Raw genomic sequence first — 22,584 nt, 5'->3', positions numbered from 1 at the left:
CGCAAACAGCAGGTCGGCTCTGAAGTTGGGGTACTGCTGTAAACTCCCGTCGAAATGAGATACCAGACTGCCTCCCCTTCTCCCCAAGCCAATGCCCTCTGCTTTGGGTCCCGGTTGCCCCTGTTTAGTAAGCACGTCCAACCTGACTTGGAGATCCCGGCAGGCGGTAACCATTTCCTCCTCCCTTTTCCTGGATGCAAGTACCTCCGTGCTGAGTTGTGTCACAGCTTCTTGCAGGGCTGCTAGTTGCTCTTCCGTATTCATCTTGCCTGAGTTTTGGTGAGCTCTGGAAGCACCCCTCCTCTGCCCTCGCTGCGTCGACTCACGTGGCGAGGTTCTTGGTGCCAAAACTTTTTTGAGAGACGGAGCTTACTGTCAGAGCTGGCTCCTGGTCCCAGCTCACAAAGGACCAACGCTAGCCGGTAGTAAAGTATCAAAGTCTTTATTGAAGAATAGTTTCCATTTCCAAGCCTCAGCGTCCCAGCTCTACGTCTGGAGTTTAGACCGGCGAAGCTCCGTCTGAGTCTCCGCCCCCTGTACACCAGTTTAAGACTCTAGCCTTACTCCACCTCTTCCGTCTCTCCTTTCTCCTCTGGGTCCTGCTACCCCCCGGGGTCCCTTCCTTCCTGGATTCTTCCGACGCCGACGTGGACCCCCCTGACTCCTCCCTCTCTCTACGGCGGGCTTTAGGACCTGGCTCCCTATCCGGGCTGCCAACTGCTGCACCCTCCTGTACATTTGAACTTGGCGCGCGCGCGCAGCCTTCCACCTTCCTCTCGACCGTTTCCTCGCTCTCCGATGGAGGCGTGGCCACTCCTGCCTCATGTCCTCCCGCTGGCAGCGCGCCACCTGATCCCGATGCCTGGGACTCCTCCCCCCTACTGCACTCTGGGGGGGACGCTGGTCCTGATTTCCAGCTGCTGCTCTCTGAGTCCCCTCTGGCCCCTTCTTCCCGAGGTGTCCCCCTGGGCACTCCTCTTGCCCTGACTATGGGGGCCCCTTTCTGTGAATCCTCCGAGTCACTGGAAAGACTCAGAGACCTCGGATTGCTGTCATCGCTGACATTTCCTTCGGACTCCTCCCCCTCGCTCTCTATTTCCTCCCTTTCCTGTGCCTCTGCTCCTGAACCTCTGACAGATTGTGTTATGTATCAAGATGGAGGACATATGTCATAGACTCATAGAATCATAGAGTTGGAAGAGACCACAAGGGCCATCGAGTCCAACCCCCTGCCAAGCAGGAAACACCATCAGAGCACTCCTGACATATGGTTGTCAAGCCTCTGCTTAAAGACCTCCAAAGAAGGAGACTCCACCACACTCCTTGGCAGCAAATTCCACTGTCCAACAGCTCTTACTGTCAGGAAGTTCTTCCTAATGTTTAGGTGGAATCTTCTTTCTTGTAGTTTGGATCCATTGCTCCGTGTCCGCTTCTCTGGAGCAGCAGAAAACAACCTTTCTCCCTCCTCTATGTGACATCCTTTTATATATTTGAACATGGCTATCATATCACCCCTTAACCTCTTCTTCTCCAGGCTAAACATGCCCAGCTCCCTTAGCCGTTCCTCATAAGGCATCGTTTCCAGGCCTTTGACCATTTTGGTTGCCCTCCTCTGGACACGTTCCAGTTTGTCAGTGACCTTCTTGAACTGTGGTGCCCAGAACTGGACACAGTACTCCAGGTGAGGTCTGACCAGAGCAGAGTACAGTGGCACTATTACTTCCCTTGATCTAGATGCTATACTCCTATTGATGCAGCCCAGAATTGCATTGGCTTTTTTAGCTGCCACGTCACACTGTTGGCTCATGTCAAGTTTGTTCGTCAACCAAGACTCCTAGATCCTTTTCACATGTACTGCTCTCAAGCCAGGTGTCACCCATCTTGTATTTGTGCCTCTCATTTTTTTTGCCCAAGTGCAATACTTTACATTTCTCCCTGTTAAAGTTCATCTTGTTTGTTTTTGCCCAGTTCTCTAATCTGTCAAGGTCGTTTTGAAGTGTGATCCTGTCCTCTGGGGTGTTAGCCACCCCTCCCAGTTTGGTGTCATCTGCAAATTTGATCAGGATGCCCTTGAGTCCATCATCCAAGTCGTTGATAAAGATGTTGAATAAGACCAGGCCCAAGACAGAACCCTGTGGCACCCCACTAGTCACTCTTCTCCAGGATGAAGAGGAACCATTGATGAGCACCCTTTGGGTTCGGTCAGTCAGCCAGTTACAAATCCATTGAGTGGTAGCATAGTCAAGACCGCATTTTACCAGCTTCTTTACAAGAATATAATGGGGAACCTTGTCAAATGCCTTGCTGAAATCAAGGTAGGCTACATCCACTGCGTTCCCTTCATCTACCAGGCTTGTAATTCTGTCAAAAAATGAGATCAGGTTAGTCTGACATGACTTATTTTTCAGAAATCCATGCTGACTATTGGTGATGACAGCATTCCTTTCTAGGTGCTCACAGACGGTTTGCTTAATGATCTGCTCCAGAATCTTCCCTGGTATTGATGTCAGACTGACTGGGCGGTAATTATTTGGGTCCTCTCTTTTCCCCTTTTTGAAAATAGGGACAACATTTGCCCTCCTCCAGTCTGCCGGGACTTCGCCTGTTTTCCAGGAATTCTCAAAGATGACTGCCAGTGGTTCTGAGATCACATCTGCCAGTTCTTTTAATACTCTTGGATGCAGTTCATCTGGCCCTAGAGACTTGAATACATCTAAACTAGCCAAGTATTCTTGTACTATCTCCTTAGTTATTCTGGGCTGTGTTTCCTCTGCTGAATCATTTTCTCCAAATTCTTCAGGTCGGGCATTGTTTTCTTTATCGGAGAAGACTGAGGCAAAGAAGGCATTGAGGAGTTCAGCCCTTTCTGTGTCCCCTGTTTGCATTTCACCATCTTCTCCTCTGAGTGACCCCACTGTTTCTTTGTTCTTCCTTTGCTACGAACATACCCATAAAAGCATTTTTTGTTGCTTTTAACCTCTCTAGCAAGCCTGAGTTCATTCTGTGCTTTAGCTTTTCTGACTTTGTGTCTACACGTGCAGGCTATTTGTTTGAATTCCTCTTTGGTGGTTTCCCCCCTTTTCCATTTTTTGTACACATCCTTTTTTAATCTTAACTCAGTTAAAAGTTCTTTAGATAGCCACCCTGGCTTTTTTGTCCCTCAGTTGCTGCTGGACTCCCATCAGCCCCAGGCAGAATGGTGAAGGCAAGATAGGAATTCCTCTTCAGCAGTATCTGTAGGACCACAGGACCCATTCCTGTCTTTCAGCCTAAGAGACTGCCCATAAAGGTCCCAGGGCACCATGTAGCCCATGGGCACCCTTGAAATGTTGAGAGTGCACTGTGCATGCCACCTTTGGGTACTTTTCCTGTCACTAGGGTCACCCCCAGACATAGAGCGAGAGAGAGGGAGACTGAGGATGCACACACAGACTTTCTTTCTTTCTTTTCCAAGGGATGTGGATGAATATCTGATCCAGGAGAACCGAAATGCATTTTTCTTGCAGTTTCACGATTTTTACATGGAGCTCCTCTCAAAACACCCTCAAAGTAAAGCTTGCACTGGTCAACACACAGTGAAAACCACAGAAATGCAGAATAGTGAGGATTTTCATGATTTTTACATAGGATCACATTCACAGCAAGCTTTCCAACAAATCACAGGACACATCTGTGGACATGCATAGAGGTGACCTATGATTTAGTAGGGATTTGGAGGGAATCCTTTGGTTTTTTTTAAAAAAAATATTATGAAGATCCAGAAGGTTCCATGTCTCAGATCCATATTTTTGAACCATGGCAAGGCTGGATGATTTTTATGATTCTATCAGCAGTGACAGTTGTGATCTGTGATTTTGTGACAGTTGGGTGCCAGAGATTTGTAAACAGACTGTTAGGTTTCCAAGGGGTTGCTCGTGCGCAAGCAGGCAAATCTCTCCCTGGCTGGCTGCTAATGTAAACTTTATCTGTCTGGACGCCACTCACCCGTGGCTGACTCAATTGCTGGCAGAATCCGTGAGTGGGCGTTTCTTAAACTTCCTCCAGCAAAGAAGCTCCTTCACGCCCAGTCTTCGCCTTCCCTCTCTGCGCGAAAGCCTTCTGCACAGAGAGGGCATGGGCAGCGGAGGAACCCTTCCCTCCCCGCTTGTCCCAGGCAAGGAGTCATGAGACCGCCTCGCTGCTTCCGACTCCTGCACCCCCTCTCCACTGGAGCTGCGTTTATTCTCTTCCCCAGAAGATGAGCTGCTTCTCCCGATCCCTGGAGGCTCTCTATAATCCCTCTGGCTTTTGCTCTCTCCCTCCGGCACTGATGGCAGTTCCCTGACACAGACTATGCACTTGCAAGGCTTACTAGATTTCATTTGTATGTGTCGGGGCACAAAGCTTCTCTCTCTCTCTCTCTCTCTCTCTCTGGCAGTGCTACCCTCCCCCATGCCTTCAGCACCCCACTTTCTCCCTTCCAGTCACCCCACTTTCTTTCTCCCAGATCCCTTTCCTTCCAACCTTCATGGATGCTCTGCTATCTGTTTCAATGCTCACCTGAGCTGTGAAAAGCACATAGAACTGAAATCAGAAGCTGGAAAGAGCTTCAGGTGCTTCATGGGCGCCAGGGGAAGTCCAGTGACCTCAGCAATATTCCCTGACCCTATTTACAATAGCTGGTCTGTTTCTCCTGCCCCTCTAGGTCCATGCCACCCCTGGGGGCCAGGTAGAAGACCCCAAGGGCCTGTTCTGGATTCTGGATGAGGAGGCCTTGATCCAAGGCTCCAGTGACAGCACTGCGCTCAACCGTCTGTGCTCTTACTTTGTGAAGGAGGGTCCGATCAATGAAGGTAAAATGGAGGGGCCCTCAGCTCCTGTTGACATGGGCTTGGGGACATTATGTGGCTGGGTTGGTACAGGTCTGTCCACAGCCTGGCTCTTTAAGACTGCTCAGCCTCCATCCAAGGCTCCACTGTCTGCAAATGGGACTGTCGCTGGCCCATTGACCCTTGGGTTGCCCATCTCCCACCTATTGGCATCAGGGCGTCGTCCTGGTCACATGATTGGCTGGATACAACCGCCTGTCAGTCAAGACTCATGGGAGGGTGGGGTCAAGGCCTTTCAAAGCTGGACTTGGTGAAGTGCCCTTTGTCCTCCATTCACCACCTCTGCTGCTACACCCAAGGAGACCAGAGGCCTGTTTTATGTGTCCTGAATCTTCCAGCATTCAGCTTTGTTGGGTGTCCTTGATTTCTAGAGAGAGGGTGGAAAGCTTTTCTGTATCCACTTTCTGCTTGCCAGGCATAATGTTATACACTTCTATCATGTTACTTTTTTCTCCCCTTTTCTCGAAGCTAAAATGTTCCGAACACTGCAACCTTTCTTCATAGGGGAGTTGCTCTACCCCCTCAATCATTTTAGTTGACCTTTTCAGAAATGACCTTTCATGTTTTAAGGGACAATGGGGCTCCCTGTGTGGATTCTAACCCTTGCTGAGAGCTCCCAAGTGGTGCAAGGCAAGATTTCACCCAGGTCACTCATTCACACCATTTTGGAGATTTCCCTTGCCATTCCTTGGAAAGTCCTTTTACCCCTCCCCTGGCCTGCACCTGCCATTTGCTCATTCCCTTTCCTCTCACTTAAGTAACCCTCTCCTATTTCGTCGTTGTCTCTTCACTGCAGGACAGGGATCCCTGCGCAAGTGTGAGCAGGCCCTGCAGTTCGAGATCGCCCACCAGCTCGGCCAAGACCCCGTCCGCTATGATGCCACTGGCTGGGTGAACAAAGCCAAGTGGAACCTCTCAGTGCAGAATGCCATCCAAGTCCTGCAGGAGTCGAAAATGTAAGTTCTTCTGCATGCAGAATTCCATGCCAGAGGCAGCACCAACCTCAGGTCCTGGGGGAAGTTTATCTGTTTAGTTTTATTTCATGCAATTTATTTATCACTTGATATTGGAATTTGAACTCCTCACCCAATAAAGCTAAGAGGGAGGAGATGCAGTTGTTCATATTGTGCTTCAGAATTAATTGATTAAATTCAATGCCCAGTGGTGTGCTGATGGCTGGTTTTAAAAGGGATCAGCATCGGGGAGAATTGAAGGCCCACACATGGACAGAAACACAAGTGGAAACTGCTATTAAGTCATGATGACATGGCAGTCTCCCATCACCATGATTCATAAATAAGTGGAACTTATTCAGCTATGTGTTGGAAATGCCCCAGAGCAAGAGGGAGATTGCTATCACATGTGGTGGGGTTGTTAACTAGCAAAAAAGGTATTGGAATTTAATTTAAGTACCAAGTGGAAAATATATTAGGAGATGCAATCCCACAAGACCCGAGTTTTTTGTTAAATTATATGAATGACTTGGTAAAAGCAAGCAGAAAAAATAGTATTTTATTTACAAGTAATAATAATAATATAATAATAATAATTTATTATTTATACCCCACCCATCTGCCTGGGTTTCCACAGCCACTCTGGGTGGCTCCCAGTTGAATATTAAAAACACAATACAGCATTGAATGTTAAAAACTTCCCTAAACAGGGCTGCCTTCAGATGTCTTTTAAAAGTAGGATAGTTGCTTATTTCCTTGACATCTGATGGGAGGGTGTTCCACAGGGCGGGCGCCACCACCGAGAAGGCCCTCTGCCTTATTCCCTGTAACTTCGCTTCTCGCAGCGAGGGAACTGCCAGAAGGCCCTTGGAGCTGGACCTCAGTGTCCGGATAGAACAATGGGGGTGGAGGCACTCTGTAATGGTTCTAGGGGTTGCTCGTGCGTAAGTTGCCGTTACTCCTGGCTAGGTTGCCTGGTTGAACCCTTTCTGTCTGGACAGCCTAAAGTTCCGTGGCTGCCTCAGTCACTGGCAGAATCTGTCAGTGGGCGTTTCTTAAACCTCTTCCAGCATAGAAGCTGTTTGACGCCCAGTCTCCTCCCCCTTTGCCTGCGCGGAAGTTTTCTGCTCAGAGTGGGTGTGGGCAACGGAGTACTCGTGCCCTCTCCGCTGGTCTCCTGCGAAGAGTCCTGGAGCCACCTCTCCGATTCCCCCATCTGCCCCCCTTCTCCACTGGTGTTACGCTGATTTCCTTCCCCAGTACCTGGGGTACCTCTGGGCTACCTCTCCCCCTACTGGGACCCTCTCCACCATCGTCCTGGAGCCTCCTCTCTGCCTCCCGCTCCGATGGCAGTTCCCTGACATCCACCTCCCCCCCCCCAGGACCCCCTCCACCCCCCGGCCTGACCTTCTGACACAATCTCGTCCCTATCCTCGGCCGACGATGCGCGGAATCCCCTGAAGGAGCTGTTGTCATCCTCCGAGGATTCAAAACCCGCTTCCCACCCGCTCCGATACCTTCCCGTAGGGTGAGCCTCCCAGTCTGCTTCTTCTTCCTTGGACACCTCCTCTCCCTCCTCTTCGGAGGCAGGAAAACCCACAAAGTCCTCTTCGTCGTCTGTGGTACCAAACTCCTCCTCCCAGAATCTCACTAGTGGTTTGGGTTTCCTTGGGAACAGGCTGTGGAATTCTTCCACTAGACCGCCTCAGCAGGGACCCACGTGTTTTCTGACTTGGGTTCTCCTTCCCAAGCTACCAAGTACTCCACCTGGCGCCCTTGCCACCTTGAATCGAGTATTTCCGTAGCTTGGTTGTGGTGTTCCCTCTCCTCTACATGCGGGTGGGTGGTGACTCCTCCCTCCCGCTCCGGAAATTCCCGCCCCTCCCTGTACGGTGAGAGTAGGGACCTATGGAACACCGGATGTATCTTCATGTTGTTAGGCAGTTTGAGCTTGAATGCCACCGGGTTCACCTGCTGTGTTACCTCAAAAGGTCCCAGCCTCCTTGGTTGCAACTTCTTGCACCCTCCTTTTAAGGGTAACCCTTGGGTTGACAACCACACCCGGTCTCCCCCCCCCCCGTATGGCCTCCCCCTCCCGACGGTGCTTGTCGGCTTGCCTCTTGTAAACTTCCTTGGCCTGCTCCAAGTTCCACCTGAGTTGCTGGTGCAAGGCCTCCATTTCTTCCACAAACTGCTCTGCCGCAGGTACACTCCATCCTTCCTCCCCCCTCCCCGGGAAGGCCCTGGGGTGACACCCATAATTGGCCATGAACGGGCTCATTCCCGTGGATACATGTTCAGCGTTCCTGTACGCAAACTCAGCCAGCGCTAGTTTCTCTACCCAATCGTTCTGTCTCTCGCCGACGTAGCAGCGTAGGTATTGCTGGAGTATACTGTTCGCTCTTTCTGCTTGACCGTTGGTTTCCGGGTGTCGTGCCGTCGAGAAGCCCACCTCAACCTGCAGCAAGCTCATGAGCTTCCTCCAGAACCGGGAAGTAAATTGTTTCCCGCGATCTGAGATGACTCTCGAGGGAATCCCATGCAGCCTGAAGATGTGCTCCACAAACAACCTGGCTGTTTCCTCTGCCGTCACCGCATGTGAGCAATGGCACATCTTTGTCAGTAGATCGACTACTACCATGACTGCTGTTTTCCCCCTCGACTTGGGCAAATCTGTCATAAAATCAATGGACACCACCTCCCAGGGTTTTCCCGGCGTGCGTAAGGGTTCCAGTAACCCTGCGGGGGCCGTCCTCTCCCCCTTGGCCCTTTGGCAGCGGTCGCACCCCTGTACATATTCTCGTACGTCTTCCCTTACCCTTGGCCACCAGAATTGCCTGGTGAAGAGTAGCATGGTTTTGTGTTGTCCAAAGTGGCCCGCCGTAGGGTTGTCGTGGAGTTGTTTGAGTACCCTTCCCCTCAAGGTCTCCCCTGGTACATACAGCGCCCCTTTGTAGTACAGCAGCCCTTCCTTTTCCTCAAACCCTCCATGGCTTTCCCTTCCATCTCGGAGTTCTCTGATTTTAGTCTGAGCAAACTCGTCATTTCTAGTAAGCTCCCCCAGTTCTCGTTTACCAACCAACGCTCCCCCCCACACCCATCGGTCCTCGGGGATCACGTGTCATATCTCCGGCGGTCCCTCTCCTTCCATGTACTCCGGCTTCCGGGAGAGCACATCTGCTCTTACGTTTTCTTCTCCCGGTATGTATCGGATCTCGCAGGAAAACTTGGAGAACTCCTGTGCCCATCGAATCCGTCTCTGGTTGAGTACTCGCGCGGTCCTCCAGTATTCTAAGTTCTTGTGATCAGTACAAACCTGAATCTTGTGTTGCGCCCCTATTAACAGATGTCTCCATCGGCGAAACGCCGCATAGATCGCAAGCAGTTCACGATCATACACGGTATAGTTTTGCTCCGACTTGCTCAGCTTCCTCGAGAAAAAGGCACACGGCCTCCAGCCCTGCTCGGCTCCTGCCTGCAAAAGAAGCACAGCCCCAATGGCTCGGTCGGACGCGTCGGTCTCCAGCCTCATGGGCTTCTTCAGATCAACATGCAGGAGCTGCTCCTCCGAAGCGAATGCCTTCTTCAGCCTTTTAAAGGACTGCTGGGCACTTTCTGTCCAAGCAAACTTTTTCTTGCTGCTGAGACAATCTGTGATGGGCGCTGTCAAGTGGGCGAAGTTCTTGATGAACTTCCTGTAGAAGTTGCTGAACCCTAGGAACCTCTGCACGTCCTTCCTGGTCTTGGGTGCCTTCCACTCCAACACTGCCTGCACCTTGCTCGGGTCCATAGCTAGGCCCTTGTCAGACAACTTGTACCCCAGAAATTCGACCTCTCTGGCGTGAAATTGGCATTTTTCCAGCTTGACCCACAGCTGGTGCTTATGCAGTCTCTTTAGCACTTCCCTGACGTCTCTGACATGTTGCTCCTCATTGTCCGAATAGATTAAGACGTCGTCCAAAAAGGCTACGCAGTTCTTGTACAGCAGGGGCCCCAACACGTGCTGCATGAAAGCTTGAAAGCAGGCGGAGCCTGATTGTAATCCAAATGGCATGATTAAGAACTCAAACGCCCCCAGGGGGGTGAACATGGTGGTTTTCCATTCGTCCCCCTCCCTTATTCTAATCAAATTGTACGCTCCCCTGAGATCCAGCTTGGTAAAAAATTTTCCCTGCCTCACCTGTGTTAAAATGTCATCAATCCTTGGCATTGGGAAGGTCACTGGTTCTGAAACCATGTTCAAGGCCCTATAATCTACGACCAACCTGGGCTGGTTAGTCTCCTTTTCGTCCACAAAGAATACCGGACTGCCCCCCACCGCCTTTGATTCCCTTATGAACCCTCTCTTCAGATTCTTGTCGATAAACTGCCGCAACTCCTGCATCTCCTTGTCAGACAACTTACCCATTGGTAGTTGAGCCCCTGGGAGCAAGTTGATTTGGCAGTCAAAGGGCCGATGAGGAGGTAGTTTGTCTGCCTCCTTCTCACTGAAGACTTCCTCTAGGTCAGCATATTGTGTTGGCACCTCCCCTTTTGTTCCCACTGCCAGCTCAGCCACCCTGGCCACAGTCATTCTTGGGGTTTCCCTCCCCAGACAGTGCTCCAAGCAGTAAGCTCATCCAAAGGTGACTGACCGCTGATGCCATGACACTACTGGATCATGCAATGCCAGCCAGCTCATCCCCAATATTATTGGAGGTCCTGCCAGTGTGGCCACGTGAAAGGCAATGGTCTCAGTGTGCCTGGAAACCCTCATTCGCATTGGCGGGGTCTGGTGTGTCATTTCCCCTCCCAGAAGTTCCCTGCCATCTATGGTGGTCACTTGCAAGGGAAAATCCAAGGGTAGTAGGTGGAGTTGGTGCTCCAGAGCGAAGTCCCTGCTGAAGAAATTACAGGAGCTGCCTGAGTCCAGCAGCCCCTCAACCTTGACTGGGTGCCCATTCGGGAGTTCTAGCACCACTTCTATGGCTATAGCTGCTCTGGGGCAATCAGGCTGGGGCGCTTTTATTGGTTGCTGGCCTGGCTGCTGACCCCCTTGGTTGGCAGCCAGGCGTTCTCGTTTCCCTGTGCCTGTTCTTGCTCCCTCATGTCCTCCCCGCCGGCAGCCCCCACCATCCCTTGCCAGGCCTTCTTTTGAGGGCAGACCCAGGCAAAATGTCCTGGCCGTTGGCAGAGGAAGCACTTCTTGGTTGTTTTCCAATCCTTCCCCTCCCTCTTGCGACCTTCACTGGACTTTGAAACCCAGCTGGCGCGCGCACCATCTACTTCCATTGGTTCAGGCGCCTGGGAAAGCTGTTTTGGTATTTCAGGAATGCTGTAGTCAAGGCAACGTTCCCCTTTTCCCTCGCGTTTCTCCTGAGCGCGCGCTTCCTGTCGTACTCCAATCGCAAGCACAACCTTGGTCAGCTGATCCATCGACTGTGGGCGGGGTGCGCGGGACAGTTCGTCCTTCACAGCAGGGGACAACCCCTCCTCGAACAGCATTTGCACCGGTTCAGAGTCCAAATCCCACCCGAGCCAGTGGATCAACATGGCAAAGCGTGACCAGTATTCTCTAACTGATTGGCTCCCCTGCTTGCACCCCATCAATACTCGTCGAGTCACGCTTTGTGCCACTTCACTGGAATACATCACATCCATTGCCTGGAAGAATTTCTTAAGGTCCTTCAAGGCAGCATTCCGTGTCGCCATGAGGGGCCTGATCCATTCACGTGCCCCTCCCTGCAGATGCCCCACCACATAGGCTACCCTTTCTCCATCGTCCTCAAAGTCATCATGCTGCAGTTCCAAAGCTTACTCTATTTCCGTTCAGAATGCATTGTAGTCCTGGGGTTCCCCCCCAAACTTATGTACCAGCCCCGGTACTTTCCTTGTGATGGGGGTGGGTCTGACCTGTGCATCCTGAGCCCGCCTTTCATCCAGCTGCGCCGTTAGGAGAGCTACATGCTGTTCCAAGTCTCGGTTTCTCTCTACCAGACTTTGCCCTCCAGCTGCTTGCTCCTCCTTCTCTCCGGCTCCCCTGGTATGGCTCATGTTGCTGCTTCTAGAAAGCTGCGCACAAGCAACGTAAGGGACTGACGGATTGCTGTAATGGTTCTAGGGGTTGCTCGTGCGTAAGTTGCCGTTACTCCTGGCTAGGTTGCCTGGTTGAACCCTTTCTGTCTGGACAGCCTAAAGTTCCGTGGCTGCCTCAGTCGCTGGCAGAATCCGTCAGTGGGCGTTTCTTAAACCTCTTCTAGCATAGAAGCTGTTTGACGCCCAGTCTCCTCCCCCTTTGCCTGCGCGGAAGTTTTCTGCGCAGAGTGGGTGTGGGCAACGGAGTACTTGTGCCCTCTCCGCTGGTCTCCTGCGAAGAGTCCTGGAACCACATCTCCGATTCCCCCATCTGCCCCCCTTCTCCACTGGTGTTATGCTGATTTCCTTCCCCAGCGGATGGGCTACCTCTCCCCCTACTGGGACCCTCTCCACCATCGTCCTGGAGCCTCCTCTCCACCTCCCGCTCCGATGGCAGTTCCCTGACACACTCCTTCAGGTATACTGGGCCGAGGCCGTTTAGGGCTTTAAAGGTCAGCACCAACACTTTGAATTGTGCTTGGAAATGTACTGGAAGCCAATGCAGGTCTCCTCAGGAGGCCACAGAGAATCCCATCTCTAAGGGAGCAGTCAGGAAAAATGGGGGAGGTGATGTTGCACCAGAGGGAGAAGAAGCACCTTTGCAAGGTAAACTGAGGCAGAGGCAGAGTCACCTAATTTTTGGAGAGTGGTGGGTAGGACGAGGACACCTCAGCCAAACAGCTTAGAACATTTTAAAATTTAATTTAATTAATATCTGCAAAATTAGTTCTGCATCTCTGCCCATTTAGCACTTTCTCCCCTTTCTCTGCACTGGTTGCCTTCCTTCCCTTAATGAACAATAGAACTTTAATTGGAATTGGAACATCCCCTGGGGATTTGAAAGCTCCATGATTGGAGGGGAAAGTGATTCGCTTTCAGAAGGCAGCCTGTGGCCCCTGGTCCTCCTCCCATTAATCCCAAAAAAGGAGGAGGAGGAAGAGGAAGAGGAAGAAGAAGAAGAAGAAGAAGAAGAAGAAGAAGAAGAAGAGGCTTAAAAATGTACATTTATGGTTGGCTGGGAACCAGCTAGGAATATTAATTCCATAAGGTGAAGATCTAAGGATGTTAATGGTTAAGTTAAATTTCATATATATATATATATATATATATATATATATATATATATATATATATTATTAGGCTTTACAATAAATGGACAACAAAAAGAACACAATACAGATAAACCAACAATACAACAAGAACAATACAACAACATGTAAACACCATACAACAAAAGATATTAAAAAGAAAAAGAAATAAAAAATATTAAAAACAATCATTGTCTCTTTATATTCTTTACATTAACTTGTTTCTGCGACTTCCCCAGACCTTCCCTCTCTGTATTCCAGATCTTATATTCTGTCAGCAAATTCCTTCCCTCTGTCATATTTTAAATTCCTCATAATCTTAGTGTCTTAATATAGTTACATTTCCATATATCTTAAAACTTATTAATCTTTCTTAATCTTTTAATTTTTATACTAATAGTCTTTTAGATTCAATCTGGTGTCATCAAACATTCATTATCTTATAGTGTTTCTGTAAATAGTCTTTAAACTTCCTCCAGTCTTCCTTCACCGTCTCTTCTCCCTGATCTCTGATTCTGCCAGTCATTTCTGCTGATTCCATGTAGTCAATAACTTTCATCTGCCATTCTTCCAGCGTGGGTAATTATTGTGCCTTCCAATACTGTGCGATGAGTATTCTTGCTGCTGTTGTAGCGTACATAAAGAATGTCCTGTCCTTCACATGGACGTGTTGGTTGACCATGCCCAGGAGAAAGGCTTCTGGTTTCTTCAGAAATGTGTATTTAAACACTTTTTTCAGTTCATTGTAAATCATCTCCCAGAAGGTCTTAATCCTTGGGCACGTCCACCAAAGGTGAAAGAATGTACCTTCAGTTTCTTTGCATTTCCAACATTTGTTATCGGGCAAGTGATAGATTTTTGCTAGCTTGACTGGTGTCATGTACCATCTGTATATCATTTTCATAATATTCTCTCTTAAGGCATTACATGCCGTAAATTTCATACCAGTGGTCCATAACCGTTCCCAGTCAGCTAGCATTATATTATGACCAACATCTTGTGCCCACTTAATCATTACTGATTTCCTCCTTCGAACCGAATTTAGACCATTACAGTTCCAACTCAAAAGTTGCAGAGACATGATGTATTTTTTCTATAGTAATCCTCCAGACGCGCCCAACGTTTTCTCCTCTTCCGGTCCCGGTGGTGTCTTTTTATCCAGGTTCAGATTCAATATTGCTTCTACAGCGTTCTTCCTTCTTTCCTCTAGTAGGTCCACAGTTCCTTTCTGTAGGTCTTCCCCGTAGGCGTCCAAAAAGCTGTTTTTATCTTCCACTGATTTTACTTTTATTTTTCTTCCTTTAAAACTGAAAGAGAGCCCTTCAGGAAATTCCCACCTAAATATAATGTTGTTGTTCCTCAACTGAGTGACTAAGTCCTTGTATCTAGATCTGAGGTCAAGAAGGTGTTTCGGAATGTCCTTGAAAATTTCAGCTCTTGACTGGGAAATTTCCAATGGTTTTTGAAAATGTAGTCCCAGAATCTTATCCCTTTCTTCTTTAGATCTTAAAGTAACCAAGCAGTCTCTGATATTAATCCTTTTGTTTGTTTTTCCCAGTTGAAAAGCGCTTAATATTTTGAATTCCTCTTTTTCCGGGTTCAAATCCCAAGATTTTTCAAACTCTTGTGTAAGAAGGTCCCATAGACTCTCTTTCTCAATTTCTGGCACACCTCTGATTCTAAGATTGGTTTGTTTATCTTTTAATTCGATCATAGAAAATCTTGCTCTATGGTCCTCAAGTTGTCTATTCATCGGTGGTAATTTCTCCTCCGTAGCAGCAACAGCTTCTCTAGCTTCTTCTGCAATCTTTCTTGTTTTAACGGACTCCTCCAACAGCTGTCTAATCGAATCCATATTCTGTTTAATACTTGCGGTGTTTTGATCTATTTTAGAGGATGCCTCTGCTACCCCTTTGTTTGTTTCTGCCACTTGTTTTTTCGTTTCTGCCACCTCTTTTTTCGTTTCTGCAACTTCTTCCGTCAATTTATCTATTGAACCTTGTAGTCTTGCAAATCCTGCGCTTATCAACTCTTCTGTTGTTGGCATCCCTCTTCCTTTTGGTTGTGCAGAGGCACCTCCTGTTGGGTCTAAAGATCCTCTTCTTCCTGGGAGAAAAGATTTGCCTGATCTGGTAGTTTTCTCCTGGTATTGTTCTGTTCTCCCTTTTCTGTCTGCCATAAGATATCCTGTTATCTCAAGGTCAGGCTGCAGCTGCAACTTGTTTTCAGTTCCGAAGTCAAAACAGTGGAAAGTTACTAAGAAACTTTGCTTACTTTGTAACAATGTCCATGCCCACCAGGGGGACCCCACAGTCAAAGAGTCCGAGGAAATAAAGTATCTTCCAGCTTTTACTTCGAACTTTATAGCAATATTGTTTCAATATTTTAAGATACAAATTCAAACTGTAGCAAATTTAGTCCTGTTATAGCTATATTTTCCTTTAAAAGCTGTCCGTGATCTCTTTCTGAGGCTTACTTTCAGTTTTGACAGCTCAGGACCTAGGAGTCTAAGCGGTGATTCCGATGCTTGGAAACTCTTTTTCAGAGGGAGTAAAAAGTCCTTTAAAGTTTTCCCCCTCCTTCCCTTCCTCCCGAGGGGGGACTACTCTTTCCAAAGACTTCAGATTAGTTATTTTTAATCCCTTTTCCCATGTATTAGCAAACACAGTCTTTACTTTCTTCTATTTACTGGCGGAAGGCTGACTTCCTGTTTAAGCCTTTCCGCTTCAATTCCGAATCTTTTCAAAGAAATTTAAAGTCCCAAACCGTTTCCGAATTCAGAAGCTTAACTTCTTTAAATTTTTATATCTCCCCTACTCACGGGTACTTCTTTTTTGTAATCCAAATTGTCTCAAGAAGAAGCTGAATGCTCTCCGATCCCAGCAGTGCGACGTCGCTTCCGAGAAAGTAGCAGTTGACTCTCAGCACCGTGCTGACCCCCCCCACCGGTCTCCGGAGCCTTTTTCTTAGCTCCAGAGACGTTCTGGAGTCGCGTTAAAGGTGCCTGCCGAGTCCCACTGCCGTAGGCTTCCTCCACCTACGGTTTCATGGGGTTACCGCGTCGCCATAGCGGCAAAAACCCCGTCTTTCTCGGAGCTCTCCCTCCGTAGATCAGAGGAAGGCAGCCATGATCGATGGCGCTCAGCCCGGAAGTCCCAGTTAAGTTAAATTTCATTTATGGTTGACTTCCTCTTTAGCCCCACGCAGCCTCTCCCAGCTGGAGAGGTTGCGCGGCTATGGCAGAAGCCTCTTCTGCCTGTGCGCCTTTCCGCTGCTCCCCGACCTGCTCTTTGGGGCTGGCGGCGGGGTTCCCCACCAGCCCCAAAGAGCAGGTCGAAAGGAACCTGAAGCCCCCAGAGTGCAGCGGGAACTCCCGCCGCGCTCCAGAGGCTTTGGGTTGCCTTCACTGAAGCCTGGTGTGCACCGACCCCTCTCGCTCTCCAGGCTTCCAAGGTAGCCACCTGAAGGCGACTGAAGGCACCTTGAACGGCATCTTCTGCGCTGGGCAGAGAGGGGGAGATTTTTTTTCTTGTTCTCCCCCTCTAAAAAAAGGTGAGACCTATAGAGCGAAAAATACGGTAAACCTTCTGATGGTAAGAGCTGTTTGACAGTGGAATGGGCAATGGAGGTTTTTAAGCAGAGGCTGGATGGCCAAGTGTCTGGGGTGCTTTAGCTGAGTTCCTGCATTCCAGGGGGTTGGACCAGATGACCCTTGGAATCTCTTCCAACTCTACAATTCTATGATTCTAAGTGAGTGGGGCATGTGGAGAGGAGCAGCAGGAGCTGAGCCCTGCTGCCTCTCCTGCCCACAGCAACTCCTGGACGGTCTTCTTAAATGATTAATGGGTCATGTATAATGACATCACTCTTGTGACATTGCTAGGGGCTGCCCCTTGGTCTCAGGTTTGGGCCCTGAAATCTCAGGCTCTGGGATGCTTCTGACCTTGCAACCCTATTTTGGAGATGCACAAGGATCTCCCTCCCTCCCTTACACACACTAACCAAGGCCCATCTTATATCATACAAGGGCAGCTCTTAAGGTTGGGTGATGCATTTCCCTCTCCACAGAGCCCCTCTGAAGAAACTATTTCTGTTGCGGTCCAAAGTGCCCCTGATATGCCGGTCTGTTGCGGGGCTGGAGGGGAACTCCCAGCAAGCACTGCAGCGAGTTGGCTGTGTGAGGAAGACTTTCACTAGCAGCTTTGCAGCTGTGAAGAAGAAGTCTGTGTGTGCTCAGATCAAGCTTCAGCTGGTGAGCGAAAGGGTTGCCTAGAACTGGCAGAGGGGCCCAGGACTTTTTTATGCATCAAATCCAGTTTTGCTTTAAGTTATTCAGTTATTATGCTGTTGTATGCCCCCTAGTCCCCAAGTGGCATGAGGCTCCAGGGGTGCCTGCACTTTCCTGGGGTTTGGTTTCCTTGGAATGAAGTTCAGCCATGTCAGTGTGAAAGTCTTTAGGCTATAGGGCTTTATTTTCACATGTATACACCTGAGCACAGGATGCATGGGTTCATAGTGTTAACTCCCCAACAGATTTTGTTTCCCCATAGGGTTCCAGGGGACCCCCAAACTCACAGCTTTAAATTTCCAATTTCCAGCATGAGCCAAAACTCTTCCCCCCACCCCACATGTCTTGGCTTATTGTTCTCCCCACAAGGATGATGTGGCATCCAGCCAAGTGAGGAGGGAAAGGCCTGCCCATTTTCCTCTATGGCAATAGAGCAATCACTTTCTGCAAGTAAATGACAGTACTTAACTGGCCAGTCAAGGGCTTTACCTTAACCGAACTACTATGACTGGTTCAGCAGGTTTCCTCTCATAGATTCTAACCCCCCACACAGTGGATCACAGATTTGGGATCTGCAATCAAACCAATACATTTATCCTCCCCCAACCTGGGGCCTTCCATATTTTCTTACTCAAACTTCCATCAGCCTCAGCATCATACAGCTGTGCTGACAAACCTCTGGAGGGCACCACGTGGTGAAAGTTGTTGTAAAGATAAAGGGGCCCCTGACCATTAGGTCCAGTTGTGACTGACTCTGGGGTTGCGGTGCTCATCTCGCTTTATTGGCCGAGGGAGCCGGCGTACAGCTTCCGGGTCATGTGGCCAGCATGACTAAGAGCAGCGCACAGAAACAGAAAGTTGTTGTACATACCATATTTACTCAAATCTAATGCTGACCTTTATTGGCCAAATTACACTGTGAAAATTAAGATGCCATTAGATTCAATGGCACATTGAAATTCACTAGCAAATACTTTTTTTGGTTTCAAGGTTCTGAAAATTGAGGTGCGCATTAGATTCGATGGCACATTAGACTCAAGTAAATATGGTATTTTGGATGTGATCCTTGGTATTTTTCCAGGGAGTGTTCAGTTAGTGAGCTTTTCCCATTCTATGATTTTTTTAAAGAGTATTATGCACAACGGTTTGTAAGAGAGGATGGAGGCAGCTTTTGAAACCCCACCAGGGAAAACCAAGTAACGCTGAGTGTTAGGTTTTTATTATTTCTCCAATGTTTTTTTTTTTATAAAATAACAACAGCATTAGCAACTTGAGAGTCTGATTGACAAGGCAGAAAACAAATATTTTTCTATTTGAGTGTTTCTAGATGCTTAGCAGTTCCATTTACTTGTTGCTGCTTTTTCTGTGAACAGACAGTGGTCTTAAGAATGTTATCTATGTGGTTTTTATTGCTGCTCTGGCTGATTTTATTATTATTTGTGTGGTTGGCTTTTATTTGAAACTTTTTTGCTACATTATGATGCTTTTTGTCCCTGTTTATTTTATTGATTGATTGCATTTATATCCCAAGGAGCTCAAGGCACATGTAATATACCTGCTTCTTCCCGCTGCATGTTATCCTCACAAAAACCCTGTGAGGTGGGTTAGGCTGTGAGTGAGTGACTGGCCCAGGGAGCTCCATGGCAGAGTGGGGATTCAAACCTGCACTTTGCAATCAGATGCAAAAAGTGAGTGGGTGGATGAGAGAGTAAGAGAGAGAAGTGAAAAAGAGGTTGACTGTCCAGAGTTCCCTGTGAAGAGGGATTGATCGTTGACCCTCTCTGGAAATTGTAACTCTGGAATAACAACACTTGTATGGTGTGAATGTGGTCTATAATCTTCAAGCCGAAGATCAGGAACTCAATTCCTTTGTGTTTTTCTCCACTTCCGTAGGATTCTCTCATCAACCTAGTGAAGAGATCCCAGATTCACTTTGTCCATTGCCTCATTGCGAGAACAGAAATGGACAGAGAAGGAGGCACCGTTCTGCAGTCCTGTCTGATGCCAGGGGGAACAGCAGCAGGATGGGACATCTCTGCCCTTCGAGCCCAGCTCTCCGGGGGCCAGATATTGGATGCATTACGGCTCAGCAGGATAGGTGCAGGAGGGTTTCTGTTGCATGGAATGGCTGGGCATCCTGCATCTACTCACTGGGTAGACATTTATAAAAAGAGGCATGGCATGGAAAAAGTGGATGAAGAATATTTTTCTCTCACTCTCTCATAACACTTGAACACATGGACATCCAAAGAAGCTGAATGTTGGAGGACTCAGGACAGATGAAAGAAAGTCCTTCTTCATGCAGCACATAGTTAAACTACGGAACTTCCTCCCACAGGAGGCAGTGATGGCCACCAGTCCAGATGGCTTTAGAAGAGAATTAGTCAATTTCATGGAGGAGGAGAGGGCTATCGAGGGCTCCTAGCCAGGAGGGCTCTGCTCTGCCTCCACAGTTGGAGGTTGTAATGCTTCTGAATGCCAGTTTCTGGAAGCCACAGGAGGGGAGAAGGATGTTGTGCATGGATCCTGCTTACAGATTTCCCATTGAGGCCACTGGTTGGCCACTGTGAGAACAGGATGCTGGACTACATGGGCTGCCTTTTGCTTGACCTAGAAGCCAGACTCTGTTTATGTTCTTAGGGTGCTTGACTCGGTGCAGGGAGTGTTACAGCTCCTCTGCAGCAGGGCAGGAGAACCTGCTGCCCTCTGGATGTTGTTAGACCCCCATCTCTCATCAGCCCAAACCAGCATGGCCTGTGGGCAGGAATGATGCAAGTTGGAGGGCTGTAGCATGAGTAGAGAATTGGATCCAGCCAGTGGGCTGGATTCCTAAATACCCCATCTCCTTGTGGCCCAACCTTGGCAGGTGGGTGGGACTGATGACACTGGGTGATTGACACCTGTCAAAGTTCCACGACCATCTGAGTGGTGGTGAAGTCAACCTACTTTAAAGAGGTGCTTGCTGCACCAGTTTCATCACACTGCACTGCAGGGAAGAGAGAAGGAGCATGGAAAGGAGATGGTTCATCTTTGCTCTCAGTTTTATGTTTTCATCAGATGTGTGAGGTCTTTTCTTTTGTTTTCTTGTAATAATAATAATAATAATAATAATAATTTATTATTTGTACCCCGCTCCCAGTCACCAGTCTAGCTGCCGCATTCTGGATTAGTTGTAGTTTCCGGGTCACCTTCAAAGGTAGCCCCACGTAGAGCGCATTGCAGTAGTCCAAGCGGGAGATAACCCCCCCTTTTAAACCAAACTAAGACTTTTATCTAGATACAGTGAAAATATAAAAAGGGGAGGAGAGAGAAAGAAAAAAAGAAAAGGAAAGGAAAAGAATAGAAAGGAGGTTAAAAGAAAAAGATAGACAAATAAGATTTAGAAAGTAAAGTACTTCTGCTATATAAAAACAGTATTCACTTTGTCCAATCCAATATAACACCCAACAAAGCCACTTTCTATACACAAACATTATGTTCAATCCTCAAATCCAAATATTATTTCTTTTTCTTTTTCATGCAAAAAGTCTATCACAGGTTTCCAGTCTTTAACAAACGTTAATAATGACTTTTCTCTGATTAAACATGTCATTTTCATCATCTCAGCTAAGTCTCTTAGTTTTAACAGTCATTCTTCCATTGTTGGAAATGATGGGTCCTTCCAGCTTGGTGCCTGTAAAAGTTTCGCAGCTGTGATCATATAGTGAAACAAAGTTCCATATTCCTTTTGTAACTGTATATCCATAAGTCCCAGCAGACAGAGTTCTGGCTCCAGTTGATAATTAATCTTCAATGTTCTCCATATCAGTGTATGTATTTCTATCTTTTTTTTTTTTGCTTTTTTATGTGTCCACCAAGCATGATAAAATGTCCTTTAATGTTCTTTACATTTCCAACAAATATTTTTATAATATAGTTTCTAAATAATTTCTTTTAAAAAGGATTTGTTAGGTCTTGAGGATTTGCCAGGTTTCTGGTGGGTTGGTTTGGATAAGCAAGGCAGTCAGAGCACTAGTTGCTGGTGGCAGTGTGGAAGACTCACATTCAAATCCTTACTTAGTTGTGGAACTATTTGAGACTGTTGGTGTTTGATCTGAGTGCATGTCACAGGCTCCTGGGGTTTCCCAGAAGGTTGCCAGGGGTTCCTGATAATGAAACATGAACATATTACGGATTTGTTGTTGTTTAGTCGTTCAGTCGTGTCCGACTCTTCGTGACACCATGGACCAGAGCACGCCAGGATACCTATTACGGATACCTGTGCATAAAAAAATGAAAACCCTAGTGACAATAATGTAGAAAATGCATTATGCTGGGGAAAATTACTTGCAAAAATGTATATGAACAGAAGGCCAAACAGCATATGAAAATATGCACTTTAGGAAAGATACACTCTCAAATTTGGAGGGAGACTTTTTAAAAATTAAAATTGCAAACTGATGTGGGAATGTGGCAAACTGAATTTAAGATTATAAAACTGAAAAACTGAAAGAGAAACAGATGGATTTGCCCGTCTTTGGGAGGTGGCCTCAGTGGCTTCTTATCCTCTGGCAACTGAGTGAGCCTTGGGAGGAACCAGACTCTCCTTTGCCAAATCTGCTCAGCCCCTCAGCAAATGCCCCTTTTGCTTGCCTTGCAGGGTACGCGGATCGTATGGTGCGCATGCAGTTCCGACACCAGTTCCAGATCCTGGCTCAGCCAATGATGAAAAAATACAGCTCAGCCTATGAGATGACAGATGAAAATAAGGTGAGCCATGGGCGGAGGATGAGCAAAGACACCACAGGCAGCAGAGGCACTTTAGAAATATTAATCTATTTCGGCTAAGTTGCTGCTGTTTTTGCTGCTGCTGCTGCTTATAACAATAACAATAATAAACAAATATTGCTTGTTATACAAAGGTTCAGAAATGTGCTTCCATATCATCATTCACCTGAAATATTGTTATTTACCTGCTATTATAGGTGTAATAGCATTGGCTCATCATTGTGTTATGAAGGTGCCTATCTAATAAAAAAGAAAAAATAAATGGGAAGAAAAAGAGATTGTTAATAAGGAAGACCATATAAACAGACATCATGAAACCATCTGTTAGAATATTAAGAACCTGTTAACATAAATCCATTAAAAAGGGGGGAGGGGAGGAGAAATATATCTATACTCAAAAAAGAAAGTAATATATATTAATATGGGGGGAAATCACTGAAAAGATAACTGAAAAGGAGAATCAGAAAATACAAATTGCATAGTTAGATTAATTGCAGACAAATTAC

General features: G+C 47.6%; 1 protein-coding gene across 8 annotated transcripts in view; it reads left to right on the top strand.

The window, feature by feature from the left end:
* The window catches only part of MYO18B (myosin XVIIIB), a 256,252-nt gene that overhangs the window by 92,285 nt on the left and 141,383 nt on the right, over nucleotides 1-22,584 (top strand). For all 8 annotated transcript variants that reach the window (XR_014506212.1, XR_014506213.1, XR_014506214.1 and 5 more), the window contains 5 exons: nucleotides 4,685-4,832; nucleotides 5,665-5,824; nucleotides 17,092-17,275; nucleotides 19,205-19,409; nucleotides 21,951-22,060. Coding sequence is in view for 5 of the 8 variants with exons in the window: in XM_083418972.1 (XP_083275098.1) it covers nucleotides 4,685-4,832; nucleotides 5,665-5,824; nucleotides 17,092-17,275; nucleotides 19,205-19,409; nucleotides 21,951-22,060 (807 nt within the window). In the remaining 3 variants the exon portion in view is untranslated. The remainder of the gene's footprint in view (nucleotides 1-4,684; nucleotides 4,833-5,664; nucleotides 5,825-17,091; nucleotides 17,276-19,204; nucleotides 19,410-21,950; nucleotides 22,061-22,584) is intronic.

The sequence above is a fragment of the Podarcis tiliguerta genome (assembly GCF_965153285.1).
Source record: "Podarcis tiliguerta genome assembly, chromosome: 16".
NCBI lineage: Eukaryota > Metazoa > Chordata > Lepidosauria > Squamata > Lacertidae > Podarcis > Podarcis tiliguerta.
This window is presented reverse-complemented; position numbering and strand designations above follow the sequence as displayed.